The 19,941-nt window shown below is 47.5% G+C and overlaps 1 protein-coding gene and 1 pseudogene across 3 annotated transcripts in view; one reads left to right on the forward strand and one right to left on the reverse strand.

Annotated features, from left to right (window-relative positions):
- HMCES (5-hydroxymethylcytosine binding, ES cell specific) overlaps window positions 1-981 on the forward strand; it is a 27,226-nt gene extending 26,245 nt beyond the window's left edge. For 2 of the 3 annotated variants that reach the window (XM_066352506.1, XM_066352505.1), the window contains exon 7: window positions 181-981. In XM_066352506.1, the coding sequence (XP_066208603.1) occupies window positions 181-417 (237 nt within the window). In that variant the 3' untranslated portion in view covers window positions 418-981. The remainder of the gene's footprint in view (window positions 1-180) is intronic. The other variant, XM_066352504.1, reaches the window with a different exon arrangement.
- On the reverse strand, window positions 802-3,433 carry LOC136383026 (broad substrate specificity ATP-binding cassette transporter ABCG2 pseudogene; annotated as a pseudogene).
- Window positions 3,434-19,941: the final 16,508 nt, after the last annotated feature.

Consider the following 19,941-nt stretch of genomic DNA (forward strand, 5'->3'; position numbering starts at 1 on the left):
ACCCCTTTCACCCCTTGGAGCATACTCAGTTGTTTCTTTCTTCCCACTACTGACCCTTAGTAACATTTTCTAAATCTGGGTCAGTACCTTATGTTTCTCCTCCTTCGTTTTTCCTTGGAGTTGTCCTTTTCCCAAAAGCTTGAGCTGACCGGTTTGAGCTTTTTTTGTCTTTTTTTCTAGGAGCCCAAGGCAAGTGGCAGCAGCCAGATGATGTTACAGTGGCTGGCCACAAAGTCACCCAAAAAGGAAGAGCCCCAAGCATCCCAAAAAACAGAGTTAGATGTGCCCCACTGGTCCAGCCAGTTTCTACAGAAGAGCCCATTCCCCACCAAGAGAGGTGGTGCTAGACTCCTGGAAAGATGGCTGAAGCAGGAGGAGGAGGAGGAGCCAGTGGCCAAGCGGCCTCACAGCCAGTAATACAGGACTTTGACAGACCAAGGTCATGGTTTGCTACACTAAACACTCTTGCTGATAACAGATTCTTGCATTCTGTGTCTGTGGATTTGCTTTGGGAGGAGGTAGCACAGTGCTAGTTAACAGTTGTGGCCAGGGGCTCATGGGGGAGTGACTTTCCTGGGTATGACCAGAACCCACAGTGGGCAGCCAGGAAAGGAGAGAGTTCACCTCCCTGAATTTGAAGGGATTCATTATGCCTGCAGCCCTCTCTTGGTGTAGGACTAGTAGAGCCTTCCCTCAAAGCCTGAACCTGTTGGCAATTCTCAGCACCAACCAGACCTGGTGCTGCTAGCAAAAGGCATTTTCTGATCAGCTTTGGGCTCTTTTCAGTCATTTGGAATTAAGTTCTTTTTTTTTTTTTTTTTTGAGATTTCATTTATTTATTTTTAAAGAAAGGAGAGAGAAATGTGGGGTGAGGAAGAGTAGGAAGCATCAACTCATAGTTGCTTCTCATCTGTGCCTTGACCAGGCAAGCCCAGAGGCTCGAACCAGTGACCTCAGCATTCTAGGCCAATGCCTTATCCACTGGGCCACCACAGGTCAGGCTAAGAAAATTTTTTAAGAAAAAAAAATTTTAGGTAGGCAATTGTAAGGAAGATAACAGTTATACAAGCCAGGGCTACATGATTCTTCCACAGGCCCCAAGATGAGAGGTCGACACCCTGGCTTATCAAGAATTCTTCTCCAGTACATATTGCAAAGCTACAGGTATTGTTTGCTGTTACATTGAGTCCCGGGCAGAAGTTTTGTCCCAAAAATTCATTATGCTCCAAAGCCACATTGCCATATAGAGCAATGCTGAAGTACTCAAGCCACGAGATCCAAGGCCCAATTGTTCTGAGATTGACCAACAGCCCTGCAAAAGTCTAACAAGAAGTATGTTATACAAGTAAATATAATACTTTCTATCGTCCTTATGGGTAGTACATCAGCTAACAGTTTCCCAAAGAAATAAGATGACACTCTGTAGTATCCACTGATATGTTCATGTATAAAGAGCTTCTTTGCCACAAAGAGTTCCAGGAAGGCCATACTAGTGAAACACTGTTTGTCAGTCAGGAAGAAGAGCACTCCAGCTCTATTCTGGATTCCTGTAGGGTCATTTTTTAGATCATAGGAAATGACACCAAGAGCCAGTGCTAGGAAAATTGTTACGATTATCTCAGCTATAGAGGCCTGGGGATTACCCAGCAAGTTCTTGAAGGAACGCCTGGAAATCCATCTGACTTGATGACAGAAGGAGGTGGCATAGGTGATCTCCTTGAAGCCCTCGCTCTTCTTCTGAACCCCTGAGAGTTGATCTAACTCAACTTTCACTTCAATGAAGAAAGTAGAGTTGACATTAGAGCTCAGCTAATTTTTCCACGAGTGGCTTATCTCTCTTGGAAGGCTCTTCAATATCGTTTGCTTCTCCATCCTTGTCCTCTCTGGTTAATACCACAGCAGAGAATTCTCCATTAATGATATCCAAGAGGAAGTCTGCAGGGTTATTATAGGGCTCACGGTGGTAACCAGCTGATGCAAAGTATCCCAAGGCCTCATGAGCAGGCCCATGCAACACCAGTCTTCCTGAGGCCAGTAAGGTGAGGCTATCAAACAACTTGAAGATGGAATAACGAGGCTGATGAATGGAGAAGATGAGGGTTCGTCCCTGTTGAGACATCCTCTTCAGGAGCAAAAGGACAGCATTTGCTGTGCTTGAGTCTAAGCCAGTTGTGGGCTCATCCAGGAACAAGATGGACGGGTTGATGATGAGCTCCATTCCAATACTCGTCCTTTTCCTTTCTCCTCCAGACACTCCACGGGTGAATTGAGTTCCAACCTTGGAATCTGCCACTTCCGTCAGACCTAACTCTTGAATGACCATGTTTATCCGTTCATTTTTTTCATGATTCGTCATAGTGGTTGGAAGCTGAACTGCTGCTGAGAACTGTAAATTTTCTCTCACTGTCTAGAGTTCCCATCACAACATCATCTTGTACCACGTAACCTGAGTTACATTTGAAATTGGCAGGTCGAGGTGCTCCGTTTATCAAAACATCTCCAGATAATCCCTGAGGATCTTTCCTTGCAGCTAAGATATCTAACAGCGAAGATTTGCCTCCACCTGTGGGTCCCAGAATGGCGTTGAGGCCAGGTCTCATGATCCCATTGACATTCATTAGTATTTCTTTCTCAACTGTTTTTTGACAAAGTAGAAAGCCACTCTTCATTTTCACACGATAGCAGATGTTATGAAAACTTAACACAGCTCCTTCAGTAAACATCTCCAGGTCGTTGGGGGTCCTCCTTGGGCAGCTGCTAGTTTTCCTATACGCAAAGAACACCTGGGAAGACAGCGCCCTGGGGTCACGGTCACGGTCACAAGCAATGAGCTTCCAGCAGGGACTTCAAGGAGGCAAATGCAGGAAGAGCCGATGCAGGCTTTGCCTCCCACGCTTCTGGCTACAAGCTGGCCACGGTCCCTTCCTCACACCCAGACTCTCCGGGTTCCACGACCGTGGAAGGTGTGGAAGACGTGGTACCGACTGCCTGGCTGGGATAAGTGCTGGAGCCGAGCCCACGTCCAGTGTAGTGCAGGTACCGAGTCCCAGACTGGACCCGCCGCCATCCGTTGGTGGGCTGGCGTCACAGACACGACTGTGCCGCAGCACGCAGGGAAAACCCGAAAGCTTAGTCTCCAGGGTTCGTACGAAATGAGCAGCTGGCAATTACAGGACGCCGCCCCAGCTCATCAGTACCGGTCTAGTAGATGAAGTTGGTCAGCACTGGTGTCCCCTGCACCTAAGCCTGGAATTAAGTTCTTAACACATTTTTTCTGAATAAATTATATTTGATAAACTGTCTATATTTCAGAAAATGCTAGTACTGGTGGGGGGAGTCTGGATCTTACTATTTGGGGCTTTCTGTATAGACAAAATTGCTATTTTGGAAACAATAAAAAGCCTTGGTGGACGGTTCTTTTGTTGAATCTCCTTTCTATCAATATCTTGGAAGCCTCAGTCCTTCAGCTTACAACCAACCTGACTGAATACCTGCCAAACACAAGGGACTGGGGGAGGAACAGCGTACAGAGGCCAAGACCCTGTCCTCACAGACAACATAGAGTCTGGGTGAGGAGAAGGCCCAGCCATAGCCCTCCAAGCCCTCGCACATCCCCAGCTGTGCTGTGCTGTGCTGTGTAGGAGGCACAATACAGAGATGGAATTAACTCACTGATGGATTTTAGGGGGAAATTTATTATGGTTAATAACAATAAAAAATCAAGGCAAAATAAAAAGGGTTTTGAAGTTATGTACTCTAAAGTAGAATAAAGAAATGAAGGCCCTGGCCGGTTGGCTCAGTGGTAGAGCGTCGGCCTGGCGCGTGGAAGTCCCGGGTTCGATTCCCGGCCAGGGCACACAGGGCCCTTGTGCATAGCCTCTGGGAATAAAGAAAGGTCACCACATTCTGAAATAACTAGACCTGCAATCAAGAGATTAAGAACAGCTTGACCAGGCGGTTGCACAGTGGATAAAGCGTCAGACTGGGATGCAGAGGACCCAGGTTTGAGACCCCGAGGTCGCCAGCTTAAGCGTGGACTCATCTGGTTTGAGCAAGGCTCACCAGCTTGGACCCAAGGTCGCTGGTTCGAGCAAGAGGTCAGTCGGTCTGCTGTACCCCCCCCCCCCCATCAAGGCACATATATATGAGAAATCGATCAATGAACAGTTAAGGAGCCGCAACGAAGAATTGATGTTTCTTGTCTCTCTCCCTGTCTGTCTGTACCTCTCTCTCTGTCTCTGCCACCAAAAAAAAAAATTAAGAACATCCTTCCTTGGCCCTGGCCAGTTGGCTTAGTGGTAGAGTGTTAGCCCAGTATGTGGATGACCCAGATTTGTTGAGTCTCAGGGCACACAGGGGAAGCGCCCATCTGCTTCACCCCTCCCCCTCCCTTTCTCTCACTCTCACTCTTCCCCTCCCTCAGTCATGGTTCAATTGGTTCCAGCAAGTTGTCTCAGCATTGAGGTTGGTTTCATAGCCTCTGCCCCAGGGACTAAAAACATGGCTCAGTCACTGAGCAACAGAGCACTGGCCCCAGATGGGCAGAGCATCACCCCCTAGTGGGCTTGCCAGGTGGATCCTGGTCAGGGCACATGTGGGAGTTTGTCTCTGCCTCCCATCCTCTCACTGAAAAATAAAAAAATAAAAATAATATTCTTCCTGGTTGCTGGGGAAATTACAGTAGGATGTTTTATCCCACACTGAGTAAATGAAAGTCATTCCTGTAACCATTTTTTTGGGGGGTGACCCTTATTGTTCATGTTCATTTGAGTTCATATATATTTTTACATACTGTTTCTCCACACCTGCCTCTGGGCAGAGCAGGACACAGGATGATTTGGGCGCCTGGGGTCCAGGCTGGTCAGAGCCCCTATGATTTGCTCTACAGGCTCCTCCTTGGCACTGAATCGCTTTTAGTAGATACCTTATTTGGTGTAGTTACCTATTGTCCCTTTACCCGCCCAGATCAGTAGTTCCATGAAAGTAGGGACTTGTTTTTTCACCATTCTGTTCTCCCAGTGTTAATGGTAGGTATACAAATATCATATTTCTTAGATAAATGTGAGCCTTTACTACAAGGACCCACAGGCATTAACTAGATGCCAGGAGAAGGTCTTCCCAGGGATCCTGGGGAAGGAACCAATGAATCTCCAGAAGCTCCAGGGCTGGTACACTTTTAATTCTGGCCATCGGGGAGACAAGGCCGACAAAGTGCTGTCCCAGTCAGCTGTATGGAAGCAGGCCCCAGACTGACTGGAGGGTGAACTGCTGCACCACCACCACCGCCACAGAACCTCTGGTGGGGTGCTGGCCTAAGCCCTATGCAACTCAAGAATCAAGGTTTTTGCCAATCAGGGCAGCTCTGGCACCTCTTGGCAAGGGTGAGGGTAGAGCGGGCTGTGACCTGGACTCTTGCTACAACCTCCACCCACCCTGCCTTGTCTCTAAAATTATCTTCAGTCACTAGTCCAATGGAGGTAAGAGTGACCAGTGAGTTAGTACTCAGGATTCCTTCACTGAAGGCCAGGGGTGCTTTCACTGACTTCCAGTTTTGTTTGTGTTGATTTGAATGGAGTTTTGGTGGTTATACTGAGAAACTTTAATAATACATATAACTTACCAGAAGTTTGACTGTTGTGATTATTTTGCCATATTTGCTTCAGGTTTAGTGACAAAAACAAAATTCGTTTTATTTTTTATTATTGTCTTTCCATTGTCAGGGTTGTAGATCAGTTTGGTAGGGTCTTTCATTTTAATATGAATGAATAGATCATAACCAGGTGGTGGCACAGTGGATAAAGCGTAGGCCTGGGATGCTGAGGACCCAGGTTCAAAAACCCGAGGTCACTGGCTTGAGCACGAACTCATCTAGCTTGAGTATGAGCTCATCTGGCTTGAGCACTGGCTCATCAGCTTGAACACAGGGTCACTGGCTTAAGTATGGGATCCTAGACATGACCTCATGGTCGATGGCTTGAGCCCAAAGGTCACTGGATAGAACCCCAAGGTCGCTGGCTTGAGCAAGGGGTCACTGGCTCAGCTGGAGCCCCTTGTCCAAGGCACATATGAGAAAGCAATCAATGAACAACTAAGGTGCCACAGCTATGAGTTAATGCTGTTTATCTCTCCCTTCCTGTCTGTCTGTCCCTGTCTGTACCTCTATCTCTCTCTTTCTCTAAAAAAATAAAAAGAATAGGATGTCCTCAGGAACATGCTCTTTTCATTTAGGTTTTCATACTTTCACATAAATGTAATGTTAAAAGCACATTGTTGCCTGACCTGTGGTGGCACAGTGGATAGAGCCTTGACCTTGAATGCTGAGGTTGCCAGTTCAAAACCCCAGGCTTGCCTGACCTGTGGTGGCGCAGTGGATAAAGCGTCAACCTGGAAACACTGAGGTTGCCGGTTCAAAATCCTGGCTTGCTTGGTCAAGGCACATATGGGAGTTGATGCTTCCTGCTCCTCCCCCTTCTCTCTCTCTCTCTATCTCTCTATCTCTCCCTCTCCTCTCTAAAATGAATAAATAAATAAAAAAATTAAAAAAAAAAAAAAACCCCAGGCTTGCTCGGTCAAAGCACATACTAGATGCAGCTATGAGTTAATGCTTCCTGCTCCTCCCCATTTTCCTCTCTCCATTTTCTCTCTCCTCTCTCTCTGAAAAGGTAAATAAAATATTTGTGTGTGTGTGTGTGTGTGTGTGACACAGACAGATAGGAAGGGAGAGAGATGAAAAGCATCAATTCTTTGTTGCAGCACTTTAGTTTCTCATTTATTGCTTTCTCATATGTGCCTTGACCAGGGTTTTGGGGTGGAGGTGGGGGCTAGAGCAGACCAAGTGACCCCTTTCTCAAGCCAGCGACCTTGGGCTTCAAGCTAGTGAGCTGTACTCAAACCAGATGAGCCCGCGCTCAAGTCGGTGACCTCGAGGTTTTGAACCTGGGTTCTCTGTGTCCCAGTCCAACACTCTATCTACTGCGTCACCACCTGGTCAGGCTTATTTTTTATTGTTATTTTTTAATTTAAGTGAGAGAAGGGAAGATAGACTCCCACATGAGCTGCTACCAGGATCCACCCAACTATCCCTGTCTGGGGCTGATGCTCGCAACCAAGCTATTTTTAGCTCCTGAGGCGGAGGCTCCAAGAAGCCATCTTCAGTGCCTGGGGGTGAATGTACTTAAATCAGTGGTGCCATGGCTGTGGGAGGGGAAAGGGTGTGGGTGGGGAGAAGGGAGGTGAAGCAGATGGTCACTGCTTCTGGGTGCCCTGACCGGAAATCGAACCTGTGCCTTCCACACACCGGGTCAACACTCCACCACTGAGCCAACCGGCCAGGGCCTGTCCTTTGTTTTTAAATAATTAATCTCAGGGACAGACAAGTCAGCCTTTACCTGCCTGTCTGTGTGTGGCCCAGTAAGGCTGGGGTGATTAGGACAACCCTAGGATATGGCTGTGTTGCCCCTGGGCTGTGCTCCTGCAGGCAACCCCTCTTCACCCCCCACTCTATGGGGACGATTCCAGGCTATTATTTAGGGGATATTTTCCTGCTCTGTAGCCTCAGAAGTTACAGAAGCTCCCCAACTCTTTAGGTCTTAATAGGCAGGGTGTCCATCCTCCAGTTCGGTCTGCAGTACATCTGGATCCATGTCCTGGTACAAACCACGTGTGCCTAAAACCCACCCCTGCTTTGTACAGAGGCAGAACACACCCAGGCAAGGGAAGGGTTTAGCCAAGGGCACACAGTTGGCATAAGTAAATTGAGGACAAATTCAAGGGATTGCTGGTTGGGGAGGGGTGTTTAAGCTTGGAGAGATCAGCCAAGGTCCTGTTTGCTGCTGGGAAAGCCCAGTGGGCAGTTTTGGAATGGGTACCAGAGCAATGGGTGGCCTCAGACTCCTACCCACCTGAGCTTTTACACCCTCCCTCCCCTCAACCAGAGCAGGGAGCAAGTGATAGGAAAGGTGGAACTTCATTCCTTAGGGAAAAGAGCTTTGGCTCAGGCTGTATGGGAGGGGTTCTCAGTACAAGCAAAACTGACCAAGTCCTTTGTTCTGAGACTTGGTCTCCCGATCTCTGAATGAGGAGAGTGGGTGCTCACAATTGAACTCCCCAACCCAGAGGAAGAACTGCTGGTTGTTGGAGACCCAAAATCTGCCTTTGGGCTGGTGTCCTTCATATGGAGATGGATGGAGGAACCGCCACCCCCTATGTCCCAGGAGAGGGGGACATGCTGCCAACTCTGCTGGCAAAGCTCCTAGTCGGAGGCAGAAGCTAGAGGCCTGTTTGGAGAAGCTGGGGCATCAGTGAAAGGGGCTAGACGGTTGAACTGAATAAAGGGTTGCCAGGCTGAGGCAGGGCCCCAAGGCCATATTCCTAGACCTAACAGGCAGCCACAAGAGAGACAGGAGCTGGGAGAGAAGCAAGAGAAGGTGAGTGAGAAAAGGAGCCTTGGAAGCCCATACGTACAGGGTGCATTGTGCAAGGCTCTGAAAGCCTAATGACAACCCTGTATGAAGAGATTGTCTTTGGTGCAGAACCTCAGAACCCGAACGCTGGATCTCCGCTTTCACTCTATGGCTGTCTTGGTCTCAGTCTCCTTCACAGCGCCACCATCCAGGGCTCTTGTCTGGTGAAGCGGCCAGGGCTCTCATAGATCAAGTTGAGTGATGTCAAATGGAAGACTGCAGGCGACACTGAGCTCACACATGATTTTGTTTGGCCCATAGAGTAACATAAATTTGACCATCTTAACCATTTTTAAGTGTACAGTTCAAAAGTGTTAAGTAATTCATATCATTGTGCAAGCAGTCTCTAGAACTTATTCATCCTGCAAAACTGAAACGTGACCCATTAAGCACCAGCTCCCTATTCCTCGCCAGCCCTGGCAACCACCATTTGACTTGATATCTCTATGAATCTTACTAGATATTTCATATAGGTGGAATCATAGAGTATTTGTCTTTTTGTGTCTGGCTTCTTCCCCTTAGCATATTGTCCTCAAGATTTATCCATTTGTAGCGTATATCAGAATTTCCTTTTTTTTTTTTTTATTGATTTTAGAAAGAAAGAGAAACACTGATTTGTTTTTCCATTTATTTATGCATTAATTGGTAGATTCTTGTATGTGCCTTGACCAGGGATCAAAACCACAACTTTGGTGTATTGGGATGACATTCTAACTAACTGAGCAACCCGGCCAGGGCAGAATTTCCTTCCTTTTTACAGCTAAATAATATTCCATTGTATGGATAGACTACATTTCTTTTATCCATTCATCCATTGATGGACACTTGGGCTGCTCTCCCCTTTTGCCTATTTTAAATAAAGCTGCTATGAACATGAGTGTACAGATAACTCTGTGAGACCCTACTTTCTTTCTTTTTTGATTTTTATTGATTTTAGTGAGAGATGAAGGGAGGGAGGGGAGAGAGAAGAGAGAGACAGGAACACAGATCTCTTCCTATATGTGCCCTGCCCGAACATCGAACCGGCAACCTCTTTTAATTCTTTTGGGTGTATACCTTGAAGTGTATACACCCAAAAGAATTCCTGGGTCATATGGTAATTTTATGTTTTTGTTGTGTTTTTTTTTTTTTTTCAGAGACAGAGTCAGAGAGAGGGATAGATAGGGACAGACAGACAGGAACGGAAAGAGATGAGAGGCATCAATCATTAGTTTTTCGTTGCGACACCTTAGTTGTTCATTGATTGCTTTCTCATATGTGCCTTCACCGCAGGCCTTCAGCAGACCGAGTGAGTAACCCCTTGCTCGAGCCAGCGACCTTGGGTCCAAGCTGATGAGCTTTGCTCAAACCAGATGAGCTCGCACTTAAGCTGGCGACCTCGAAGTCTCAAACCTGGGTCCTCCGCATCCCAGTCTGATGCTTTATCCACTGCACCACCGCCAGGTCAGGCTAGTAATTTTTTTTTTCAGGCTGGTAATTTTATGTTTAATTTTTTGAGAAACCACCATACTGTTTCCCACAGCAGCAGAACCATCTTACATTCCCACCAACAGTGGACAAGGGTTCCAATTTCTCTACCTCCTCATCAACACTTTTTTTTATAGTAGCCATCATAATGGGTGTGAACTAGAATGTTTCTTTTTTAAGCCCACATCTTTTTTTGTGTGTGTGAGAGACAGAGAGAGGGACAGTTAGGGACAGACAGACAGGAAGGGAGAGAGACGAGAAGCATCAATTCTTCATTGCAGCTCCTTAGTTCATAGATTGCTTTCTCATATTTGCCTTGACTTGGGGGGGGGGCTCTAGCAGAGTGAGTGACCCCTTGCTCAAGCCAGCAACCTTGGGCTCAAGCCAGTGAGTAACCTTGGTCTTCAAGCCAGTGACCGTGGGGTTATGTCTATGATCCCATGCTCAAGCCAGCATCCCTGTGCTCAAGCTGGTCAGCCCGTGCTCAAGCCAGATGAGCCAACTCTGGAGCCAGCACTCAAGCAAGTGACCTTGGGGTTTTGAACCTGGGTCCTCTGTATCCCAGTTCGATGCTCTATCCACTGCACCACTGCCTGGTCAGGCTAAGCCAGGAGTTGGGAACATTTTTGGCTGAGAGAGCCATGAACGCCACGTATTTTAAAATGTAATTCAGTGAGAGAGAGCCATACTACGACCCGTGCACTTTACGCATTATCCAATAAAAATTTGGTGTTTTCCCGGAGGACAGCTGTGATTGGCTCCAGCCACCCGTAACCATGAACAAGAGTGGTAGGAAATGAATGGATAGTAATACATGAGAATGTTTTGTTTTATTTATTTATTTTTTTTTTGGTATTTTTCTGAAGTTGGAAACGAGGAGGCAGTCAGACTCCCACATGTGCCCGACCGGGATCCACCCGGCATGCCCATCAGGGGGCGATACTCTGCCCATCTGGGGCGTCGCTCTGTTGCAACCAGAGCCATTCTAGCGCCTGAGGCAGAGGCCACAGAGCCATCCTGAGCGCCCTGGCCAACTTTGCTCCAATGGAGCCTTGGCTGCGGGAGGGGAAGAGAGAGACAGAGAGGAAGGAGAGGGGGAGGGGTGGAGAAGCAGATGGGCACTTCTCCTATGTGCCCTGGCCGGGAATCGAACCCGGGTTCCCCGCACGCCAGGCCAACGCTCTACCACTGAGCCAACCGGCCAGGGCTGTTTTATATTTTTAACATTATTTTTTTTTATTAAAGATTTGTCTGCAAGCCAGATGCAGCCATCGAAAAGCCACATCTGGCTCGCAAGCCATAGGTTCCCGGCCCCTGGGCTAAGTCCACATCTTAAAAGCAGAAGGTTTCACACACCAATTGTTTAGTTTCAACATAAAAAATTCTTGAGAGGTTCCTTAGATGACTGGGCCTCATGTCGGACCACTGCCATGCTAAGGCAGTCTATCCATGCCTCCCTGAGTGGCCCAGGCCACTCCCTTTGCCTCTGAAAGGGGTTCTTTGAAATATTGATTGAGGTGCTGTTGACAGTCTGAACAAATGGGAAGCTCTTGCCATACTAAGCCACATGCTACTTGGCAATAATCATCAGAACTAGATAGTTATTGCCCTAATTCGGGTGGGGTCTGTGTCCTCCAGATGGCCAGAATGCCATCTGGTCTGGTACCTTTGTACCTCCGTGTTTGAGACCCTGGTCTAGTCTCTTCTTAAGCTGATCACACACAGATCTATTTTATAATGGGAAACTGTAATGGCTTTGTCCACTCATCTAGGCTGAACTACATTTCCCAGAACTCCCTTACATTATGGTTCTTGTTAGGGTGGGCCAAGAGGCAGATACTTGCCAGATATGGAAGAAAGCAACCATTTTGGTTGCTGATCTGCTGATAATACCTTTTTGGTTTGAGGCAGCACCGTGGCCTGCAATTACTCTATTTTCCCTGGATTCTCTTTCAGGGTTTTTTATTTTTGTTTTCTACTCCTCAATCGGGTATGTACATGGTTAGCTTTGTGACGAAGGGCCTCAGCTTCTGCAGGATACCCTCATCACCAAGGTCAGAGGCAACAATACTGAACACAGGGCTCCTAGGGTTCCAGCTTGTACCAGTTGTTAGGTTCAAGCTGTGAGTGGCCAGTGCACTGGGGGAAGGGGAAAGCCTCCATTCAGCTTCTCTTGGCAACTGGCAGGTCGGTATAAACCCCCCCCGACGAGGTCTGACCTGGAGTGAACCCAGCGGACTGCCTATGCCCTGTGAGATAGCAGACAGGCTAAACCCCTTCCTAGGTCTAAGGGGTGGGCACTAGGGAGAGCCAAACTGAAAACACAAGGCTGGTGTATTTTAAAAGGAGTGTTTATTTAAAACGCTTGGGTGCAAATGTGCTGAGAGGGACCCAAATGCCATGTTGGCCCCAGGGAGGGTTGGAGTGGGGTATTTATAGTTTAGTCAGGGGTCTTGGAAAAAGCAGCTGACGTCCCTGCCTCTATAGGTACACAGTATATTTTTTTCATATGTGGATTGGAGTGGCGCCACAGTTTCTCCAAATTGCTTATCTCCTGGCTCAACTGTCTAAAGGAGGCCTGTGCTAGTTCAAAAGGTCCTGGGCTGTCCAGGCAGGCAGAGGCTTCAAGCAAGCCAGTCCCTCCTCCTCCCACTGGTTTATACTGCCCTTGGAATGGGGGGGAGGGGTGTCTCTTAGAAGACTTCTCTCAGAAGACAGGGCCACTGGGCCTGTAACTAGGCTTTTACAAACACTTATTGTGATTTAAAACTCCTATAAATGTCAGGTCTTCCCAATGTAAGCTTTCCCTGACATTTCTACATTTCAAAGTGGAGGCCAGGAGTCATTCAGTGAGAGAAGAGCAAGCCCATTAACTATATCCTCATAGTGAGGGAGGAAAATGTGCTGCTTTGAGCCTGGGTAAGAAATTGAGTGAGGGGAATTGTAGTTTTAAAGGAATCTCAGGTTTTAAAAACCACTCTGAACCCAAACATCATGCTAGTGGGTTTCATCCTGCTCATTAGCTTTACCTTCTGACCGGGCACCTCAAATTCCAGCATCAGTCACAGAGATTCAGACTTACAGAAATCGCTTGATCAGTCCAACAAATTTGCAGGCTAGTTCCCTGTAGCAAATCAAATACTATACAGTGGTACCTTGAGATACGAACAGACCAACATACTTTTTTTTTTAAGATACGAGCTGCGACTTGATCTGTATTTTTGTTTGAGATCTGAGTGAAATTCCGAGATACGAGTTGTCATTCGGGAAGCTGACGCTAGCTGGCGCGTTGGCGCATGGGTCCAGTATCGGCAGTTTGATATACGAGTTGACTGACTTACAAGCTGGGTTACAGAACGAATTAAATTTGTATCTCAATGTATAGGTGTCTGTGTGCCTGTATCACTTGTGGTTCTGCTTCTCTGTTGAACTCTGGTACAGGAACCTGAAACCCTCCTAACTATTCCTGCCTCATGATTTATCATTCAGCTCACAGCTTTCACAGCTCCCCAAACTCAGGAGCTTTATTCCTGCTCTTGCTGCTCCAGCCTGGACTGTCCCTACCTGAGAGCTGCGGGTTTACCTGTCCTCCTGCATATGGCTGAGCTCCTCCAGAACAGGGAGCAGGTCTGATAAGTCTCCATCCCTGCCTCTGCTCAGCCAGTATGTGTTCAATTGTCTATGGACTAGGCCCTTGATATAAGAGATTGCAGTCTGTTCTCCCAATACCTCTTCAAGTGTCACGGCCTTCATTTTGCAAGTGCAAGTGTCCCCAAAAGCAGTTTGCTGCCTCAGACTGTTGGAGCTGCCTCTAACCACATCGTAAAGCCAGTATCCACAGCCTCCATCACAGCAGCCTGGCCCATGCAGGTTCGCATTAGATTCGGACAGAAGGTAATGAAACAACAGAGCCACGAACTGGGGGGCCATTAACTTTAATCCTAGCTTGCCCCCGGCGGGCAACTAAAAACACACACTGGGCTCCAAAACCCACTCATTCAGCGCTCACAAAGCTACTGACTTATCCGAGTTTCCTAGAATCAAAGGTTTCCAGCTCACGAGCCTCATTCTCCTTTGTTCCCCGTCGCCTTCTCTCTATACAAACTCTGCACTAACTGGCTTCTCTTTCAGCACTCTGCCATCTTGGCTGCCTCTCCTGGCCTCCTCCACGTGGCCTTACTCTGCTCTCCAACCTGTTCTCTGCTCTAATGCTAATCTCAGGAACCGAGAGAGCAAGCTCCTGGTCTGCCCCACTTTATAGTGCAGAAATTAAAACCTTTAATCCAATATACAAAATAGGGAAGTCTCTGATACAAAGTCCACCCCACATTAAAAAGGGTGGGAAAGGCTTAGTCCTAAAACCAAGCCCCAGGCTACAAGGATCCTGCTTGCCCACCCCCAACACACAATGCAAACTATAAGCGAGCAAACATATATATCATATTTACAAACTTATTTGACCAACACACATCATCCAGGGTCTCATGCCTGGGCACAGAGGTGTCAGTACCCTTGTGCTGAGTGCCCAGACCTTCCAGTAGGTCTTGTGCTCAGCACTACATCCTGCCTTGGCAGAGGGTCAGTTTCAGCTAGATTGGTCTATGGGAGGGAGTCAATTGGGTGGATTAGTAAAGGCTGCACAGCCTGAAAAGGGGGCCTTTTGAGGGCAGCATTGTTGTTCTGGAACCAAGAAATTGGATCTAAAGACTCAGAAGGTAGACCTTAGATCCTTAGGACATTCACAGGGAGGCAAGGTAGCACGAACAGAAAGCAATACACCCAGGAGGAGGCAAGGGTTGGAGACCAGAAAACCTGGAGACCCTGCCCAGAGGCAGTGTATTCAGACCCTTCCTGGTTAGTAGATGAGTAAAAGAAATCTTTCTTTGTTTAATTCATAGATAAAGAAACTGAAGCTGTTGTAAAGTACCATACCTCACTTCTGCGGGTTTACGTAGAGACACCAAGGCCAGATGACTTTTGAAGGGTTTTATTAAAGGAGGAGATTTATTAAATATGTTGACCGCATATAGCTGACACGGGGCATTTGCAGACCCAAATCGTGTGTCCAATACATCTCAGAGGCTGGTTATGTACCCTTGATCACATAGGCTGAATGGGAAGCATGACATCATGACACAAGCTTACAACATTTGTTTAGGGGATCCACAGAAGCATTAAGACTTTCAAGATAATACAATCAAAGATATTTACAATCTGTTAGGGTTCATCTTCCCTTTGCTTAGAGGTATGTTACTCTCAGGATTCCAGGAAGGGAGAAGGAACCACAATCAATGTAGGGTGGTATGTAAATTCTGTCTCTTTTTGAAAGAGAAGTTCCTCAATTAACCTTTATTCTGGATTTAAAACTAAATGATCCATTGTCCTTGTAAGTCAGGAAGCTTCTACATTCTTCTCCCTCCCCTCCCCAAAGAAAGAACGGGACAGGAAAGCCTGACCTTTTCCTCCTAGAATATCAATATTAACTTTGCAGCTTTTTGGTACCTTACTACAAAGCTTTGGGTACAACAGTCTTGCCCCAGACAAAAAGACCAAGTGGAGCCAGGCCCAGAATGTTTGACCTCAGACTCTCGGACTTGTCCCATTTGACTCTGCCTCCTGAACCATTGCTACATAACCTGTCCTTTGCCTCCTTATTGCAAAAATCAAAGGAGGACAGCCTGACTAGGCGGTGGCGCAGTGGATAGAGCGTTGGACTGGGATGCGGAGGACCCAGGTTCGAGATGCCGAGGTTGCCGGCTTGAGCTTGGGCTCATCTGGTTTGAGCAAAAAGCTCACCAGCTTGGACTCAAGGTCGCTGGCTCAAGCAATGGGTTACTCGGTCTGCTGAAGGCCCACAGTCAAGGCACATATGAGAAAGCAATCCATGAACAGATAAGGTGTTGCAACGCATAACGAAAAACTAATGATTGATGCTTCTCATCTCTCTGTCCCTGTCTATCCCTCTCTCTGACTGTAAAAAAAAAAAAAAAAAAAAAATCAAAGGAGGACAAAAATGCCTAGACAACTTGACGAAGGAAGTAGGATTTCTTTAGCTGGTGGAGCAGTGTGAACACAAAAGAGGCAACCAAGCACGTGCTTCTGGAAGTTAGATTTCTTATATGTATTCTTTTACAGAAATACAGGTTTTCATGTAAGGGGCCTCATGATCCCTTTGTCTAGAGCAGGGGTCCCCAATCTTTTTACACAGGGAGCCAGTTCACTGTCCCTCAGACCGTTGGAGGGCCGGACTATAAAAAAAAAACTATAAACAAATCCCTATGCACACTGCACATATCTTATTTTAAAGTAAAAAAACAAAACGGGAACAAATACAATATTTAAAATAAAGAACAAGCCCTGGCCGGTTGGCTCAGCAGTAGAGCATCGGCTTGGCGTGCGGGGGACCCGGGTTCGATTCCCGGCCAGGGCACATAGGAGAAGCGCCCATTTGCTTCTCCACCCCCCTCTCCTTCCTCTCTGTCTCTCTTTTCCCCTCCCGCAGCTGAGGCTCCATTGGAGCAAAGATGGCCCGGGCGCTGGGGATGGCTCCTTGGCCGCTGCCCCAGGCGCTAGAGTGGCTCTGGTCGCAAAAGAGCGATGCCCCGGAGGGGCAGAGCATAGCCCCCTGGTGGGCAGAGCATCGCCCCTGGTGGGCATGCCGGGTGGATCCCGGTTGGGCACATGCGGGAGTCTGTCTGTCTCTCCCCGTTTCCAGCTTCAGAAAAAAAACACAAAAACATAAAATAAAGAACAAGTAAATTTAAATCAACAAACTGACCAGTATTTCGATGGGAACTATGCTCCTCTCACTGATCACCAATGAAAGAGGTGCCCCTTCCGGAAGTGCAGCAAGGGCCGGATACATGGCCTCAGGGGGCCACATGAGGCCTGCGGGCCGTAGATTGGGGACCCCTGGTCTAGAGGTATACGTCACTCTCATGACTTCAAGGTGCAAGGGTGAGTTTAGGTGGGTTCAGAGGATAAGTGTTGAATTTTTTTAATATTTTTTATTTATTCATTTTAGAGAGGAGAGAGAGAGACAGATAGACAGACAGAAAGGAGGAGCAGGAAGCATCAACTCCCATATGTGCCTAGACCAGGCAAGCCCAGGGTTTTGAACCAGCGACCTCAGTGTTTCCAGGTTGACACTTTATGCACTGCGCCACCACAGGTCAGGCAAGTGTTGAATTTTTAATTAAGGTATGTAAACATTGTCTCTTAAAGGCTTTTTTTTTTTTTTTTTTTTACAGAGACAGAGAGAGAGTCAGAAAGAGGGATAGATAGGGATAGACAGAAAGGAACAGAGAGAGATGAGAAGCATCAATTATCAGTTTTTCCTTGCAAGACCTTAGTTGTTCATTGATTGCTTTCTCATATGTGCCTTGACTGGGGGCCTTCAGCAGACCGAGTAACCCCTTGCTCGAGCTCAAACCAGATGAGCCAGCGCTCAAGCTGGCGACCTCGGGGTCTCGAACCTGGGTCCTTCCACATCCCAGTCCAATGATCTATCCACTGCGCCACCGCCTGGTCAGGGTGTCATTTAAAGGCTTTTAAGAAAAGACAAGGGGAAGAGGTTTTCAGATAAGTTCTATCTTCTTTGCTCTGTGTAGCAAGTGGCCACCACCCTTTCAGAGAACTATAGGCAGTAGTTAATCGATAACTCGCTCTCAGTTGCCCCTGCAGGCTCCCTTCCCTTGCATTCTTCTTCTTTCTTCCTTCTCGGGGAAGGGGGGGCCTGCCCCTCCTTCCTCATTCACTGCACTGGAGTCACCTCCCCCAGAAGCCTTCTTCCTGGGCCTTGCAGTGTTATGTGCCTTCAATGTTCATCTGGAATAGAGGCTTTATGAAGCCAAGTCCAAGGAACACAGGAAGCAAATGCTATATTCTGGGCTCCCCAGCTCCATACAGGAGCTGAGTGTGGTGTCAGGGCAGAAAATAAGCCTCCTGGTCTCAGCACACAGGCCAGTAAGATAAAGTATTTTTTTTGTTTGTTTTAAGTATTTATTTATTAATTTTGGAGAGAGGAAAGTGGAGAGATAAACCTGTTCGTATATGTGCCTTGATCAGGTATCAAACCCGCAACCCTGGTACATCAGAATGACTCTAACCAACCAAGCTATCCAGCCAGGGCTTTTTCCTTCTTGGTCTTAGAGGGAGGGAGGAAAAGGAAGAGAGAGGGAGATACATTGATTTGTTCTACTTATTCATGCATTCCTTGATTGATTCTTGTATGTGCCCTGACTGGGGATTGAACGCACAACCTTGATGTATTGGGAGAATGCTCTAACAACTGAGCTAGTTGGCCACAGCTTAGGGTGACTTTTTGAACATTCACCTTAAGGGCTGTGGGGCTGATTTTGACTATCTGTCCTTCAACTTGGGGTACATATCAAAGATATGGGACCCACCCACAGAGGTGTAGCTCAGCTGAAGTGCCTAATTGAGCAAGCTGCAAAGAGAAGGGTAGGGGCCTGTGGGTAGAAAGTGGGACACTGAAGAGTGGTTTCAGGGGAAGAGCAATTCAGGGGATGACAAGGCCCAGGATATGTGAGTATGGGAGGGTAAAGTGAGTCAAAGGCGTGAGAGAGCAGATTGCAAGTGACAGAAAGTCAGTTCAGATTAGCTTATTTAAAAAGCAATGTAGACCCTGCCCAGTAGGCTCAGTGGTAGAGCGTCGGCCCGGCGTGTGGAAGTCCCAGGTTTGATTCTCGGCCAGGGCACACAGGAGAAGCACCTATCTGCTTCTCCACCCTTCCCCCTCTCCTTTCTCTCTTTCTCTCTCTCTTCCCCATCTGCTTCTCCACCCTTCCCCCTCTCCTTTCTCTCTTTCTCTCTCTCTTCCCCTCCTGCAGCCAAGGCTCCATTCGAGCAAAAGTGGGCCGGGCGCTGAGGATGGCTCCATGGCCTCTGCCTCAGGCGCTAGAATGACTGGTTGCAATGGAGCAAAGCCCCAGATGGGCAGAGCATCGCCCCCTGGTGGGCTTGCCGAGTGGATCCCAGTAGGGCACATGTGGGAGTGTATCTCTCTGCCTCCCCACTTCCCACTTCAGGAAAAAAAAAAGCAATGTAGCCTGACCTGTGGTGACACAATTGGCTCAAGCGTCAACCTGGAACCCTGAGGTCGCAGGTTCAAAATCCTGGGCTTGCCCAGTCAAGGCACATGTGAGAGTTGATGCTTCCTGCTCCTCCCCTCTTCTCTCTCTCTTCTCTCTAAAATGAATAAATAAAATCTAAAAAAGAAAAGTACTCTCTGTCCCTGTAAAATAAATAAATAAAATAAATTTAAAAAGCCTGACCTGTGGTGGCGCAGTGGATTAAGTGTCGACCTGGAAATGCTGAGGTCGCTGGTTCGAAACCCTGGGCTTGCCTGGTCAAGGCACATATGGGAGTTGATGCTTCCAGCTCCTCCCCACCTTCTCTCTCTCCCCTCTCTCTCCCTCTCTGTCTTTCTCTCTCCCTTTCTCTCTCCTCTCTAAAATGAATTTAAAAAATTAAATAAATAAATAAAAGTAAAAAAAAAAACCCAACAATGTAGCTTGACCAGGTGGTGGCACCCTGGATAGAGTATCAGCATAGGACGCTAAGGACCCAAGTTCGAAATCCCGAGGTCACCAGCTTGAACATGGGATCGTGGCTTGAACGTGGAATCACAGACCTGACTCCATGGTTGCTGGCTTGAAGCCCAAGATTGCTAGCTTAAACCAAGGTTGCTGGCTTGAGCAAGGGGTCACTTGCTCTGCTGTAGCCCCCAGGTAAAGGCACATATGAGAAAGCAATCAATGAACAACGGAAGTGCCACAACTACAAATTGATGATTTTCATCTCTCTCCCTTCCTGTCTGTCCCTGTCAGTTCCCAACCCCTAATTAAAAAAAAAAGGCAATCTATGCCTGACCTGTGGTGGTGCCGTGGATAAAGTGTTGACCTGGAACGCTGAGGTCACTGGTTCGAAACCCCGGGCTTGCCTGGTCAAGGCACATATGGGAGTTGATGCTTCCTGCTCCTTCCCCCTT

Source organism: Saccopteryx leptura, chromosome 11 (assembly GCF_036850995.1).
Source record: "Saccopteryx leptura isolate mSacLep1 chromosome 11, mSacLep1_pri_phased_curated, whole genome shotgun sequence".
Taxonomy (NCBI): domain Eukaryota; kingdom Metazoa; phylum Chordata; class Mammalia; order Chiroptera; family Emballonuridae; genus Saccopteryx; species Saccopteryx leptura.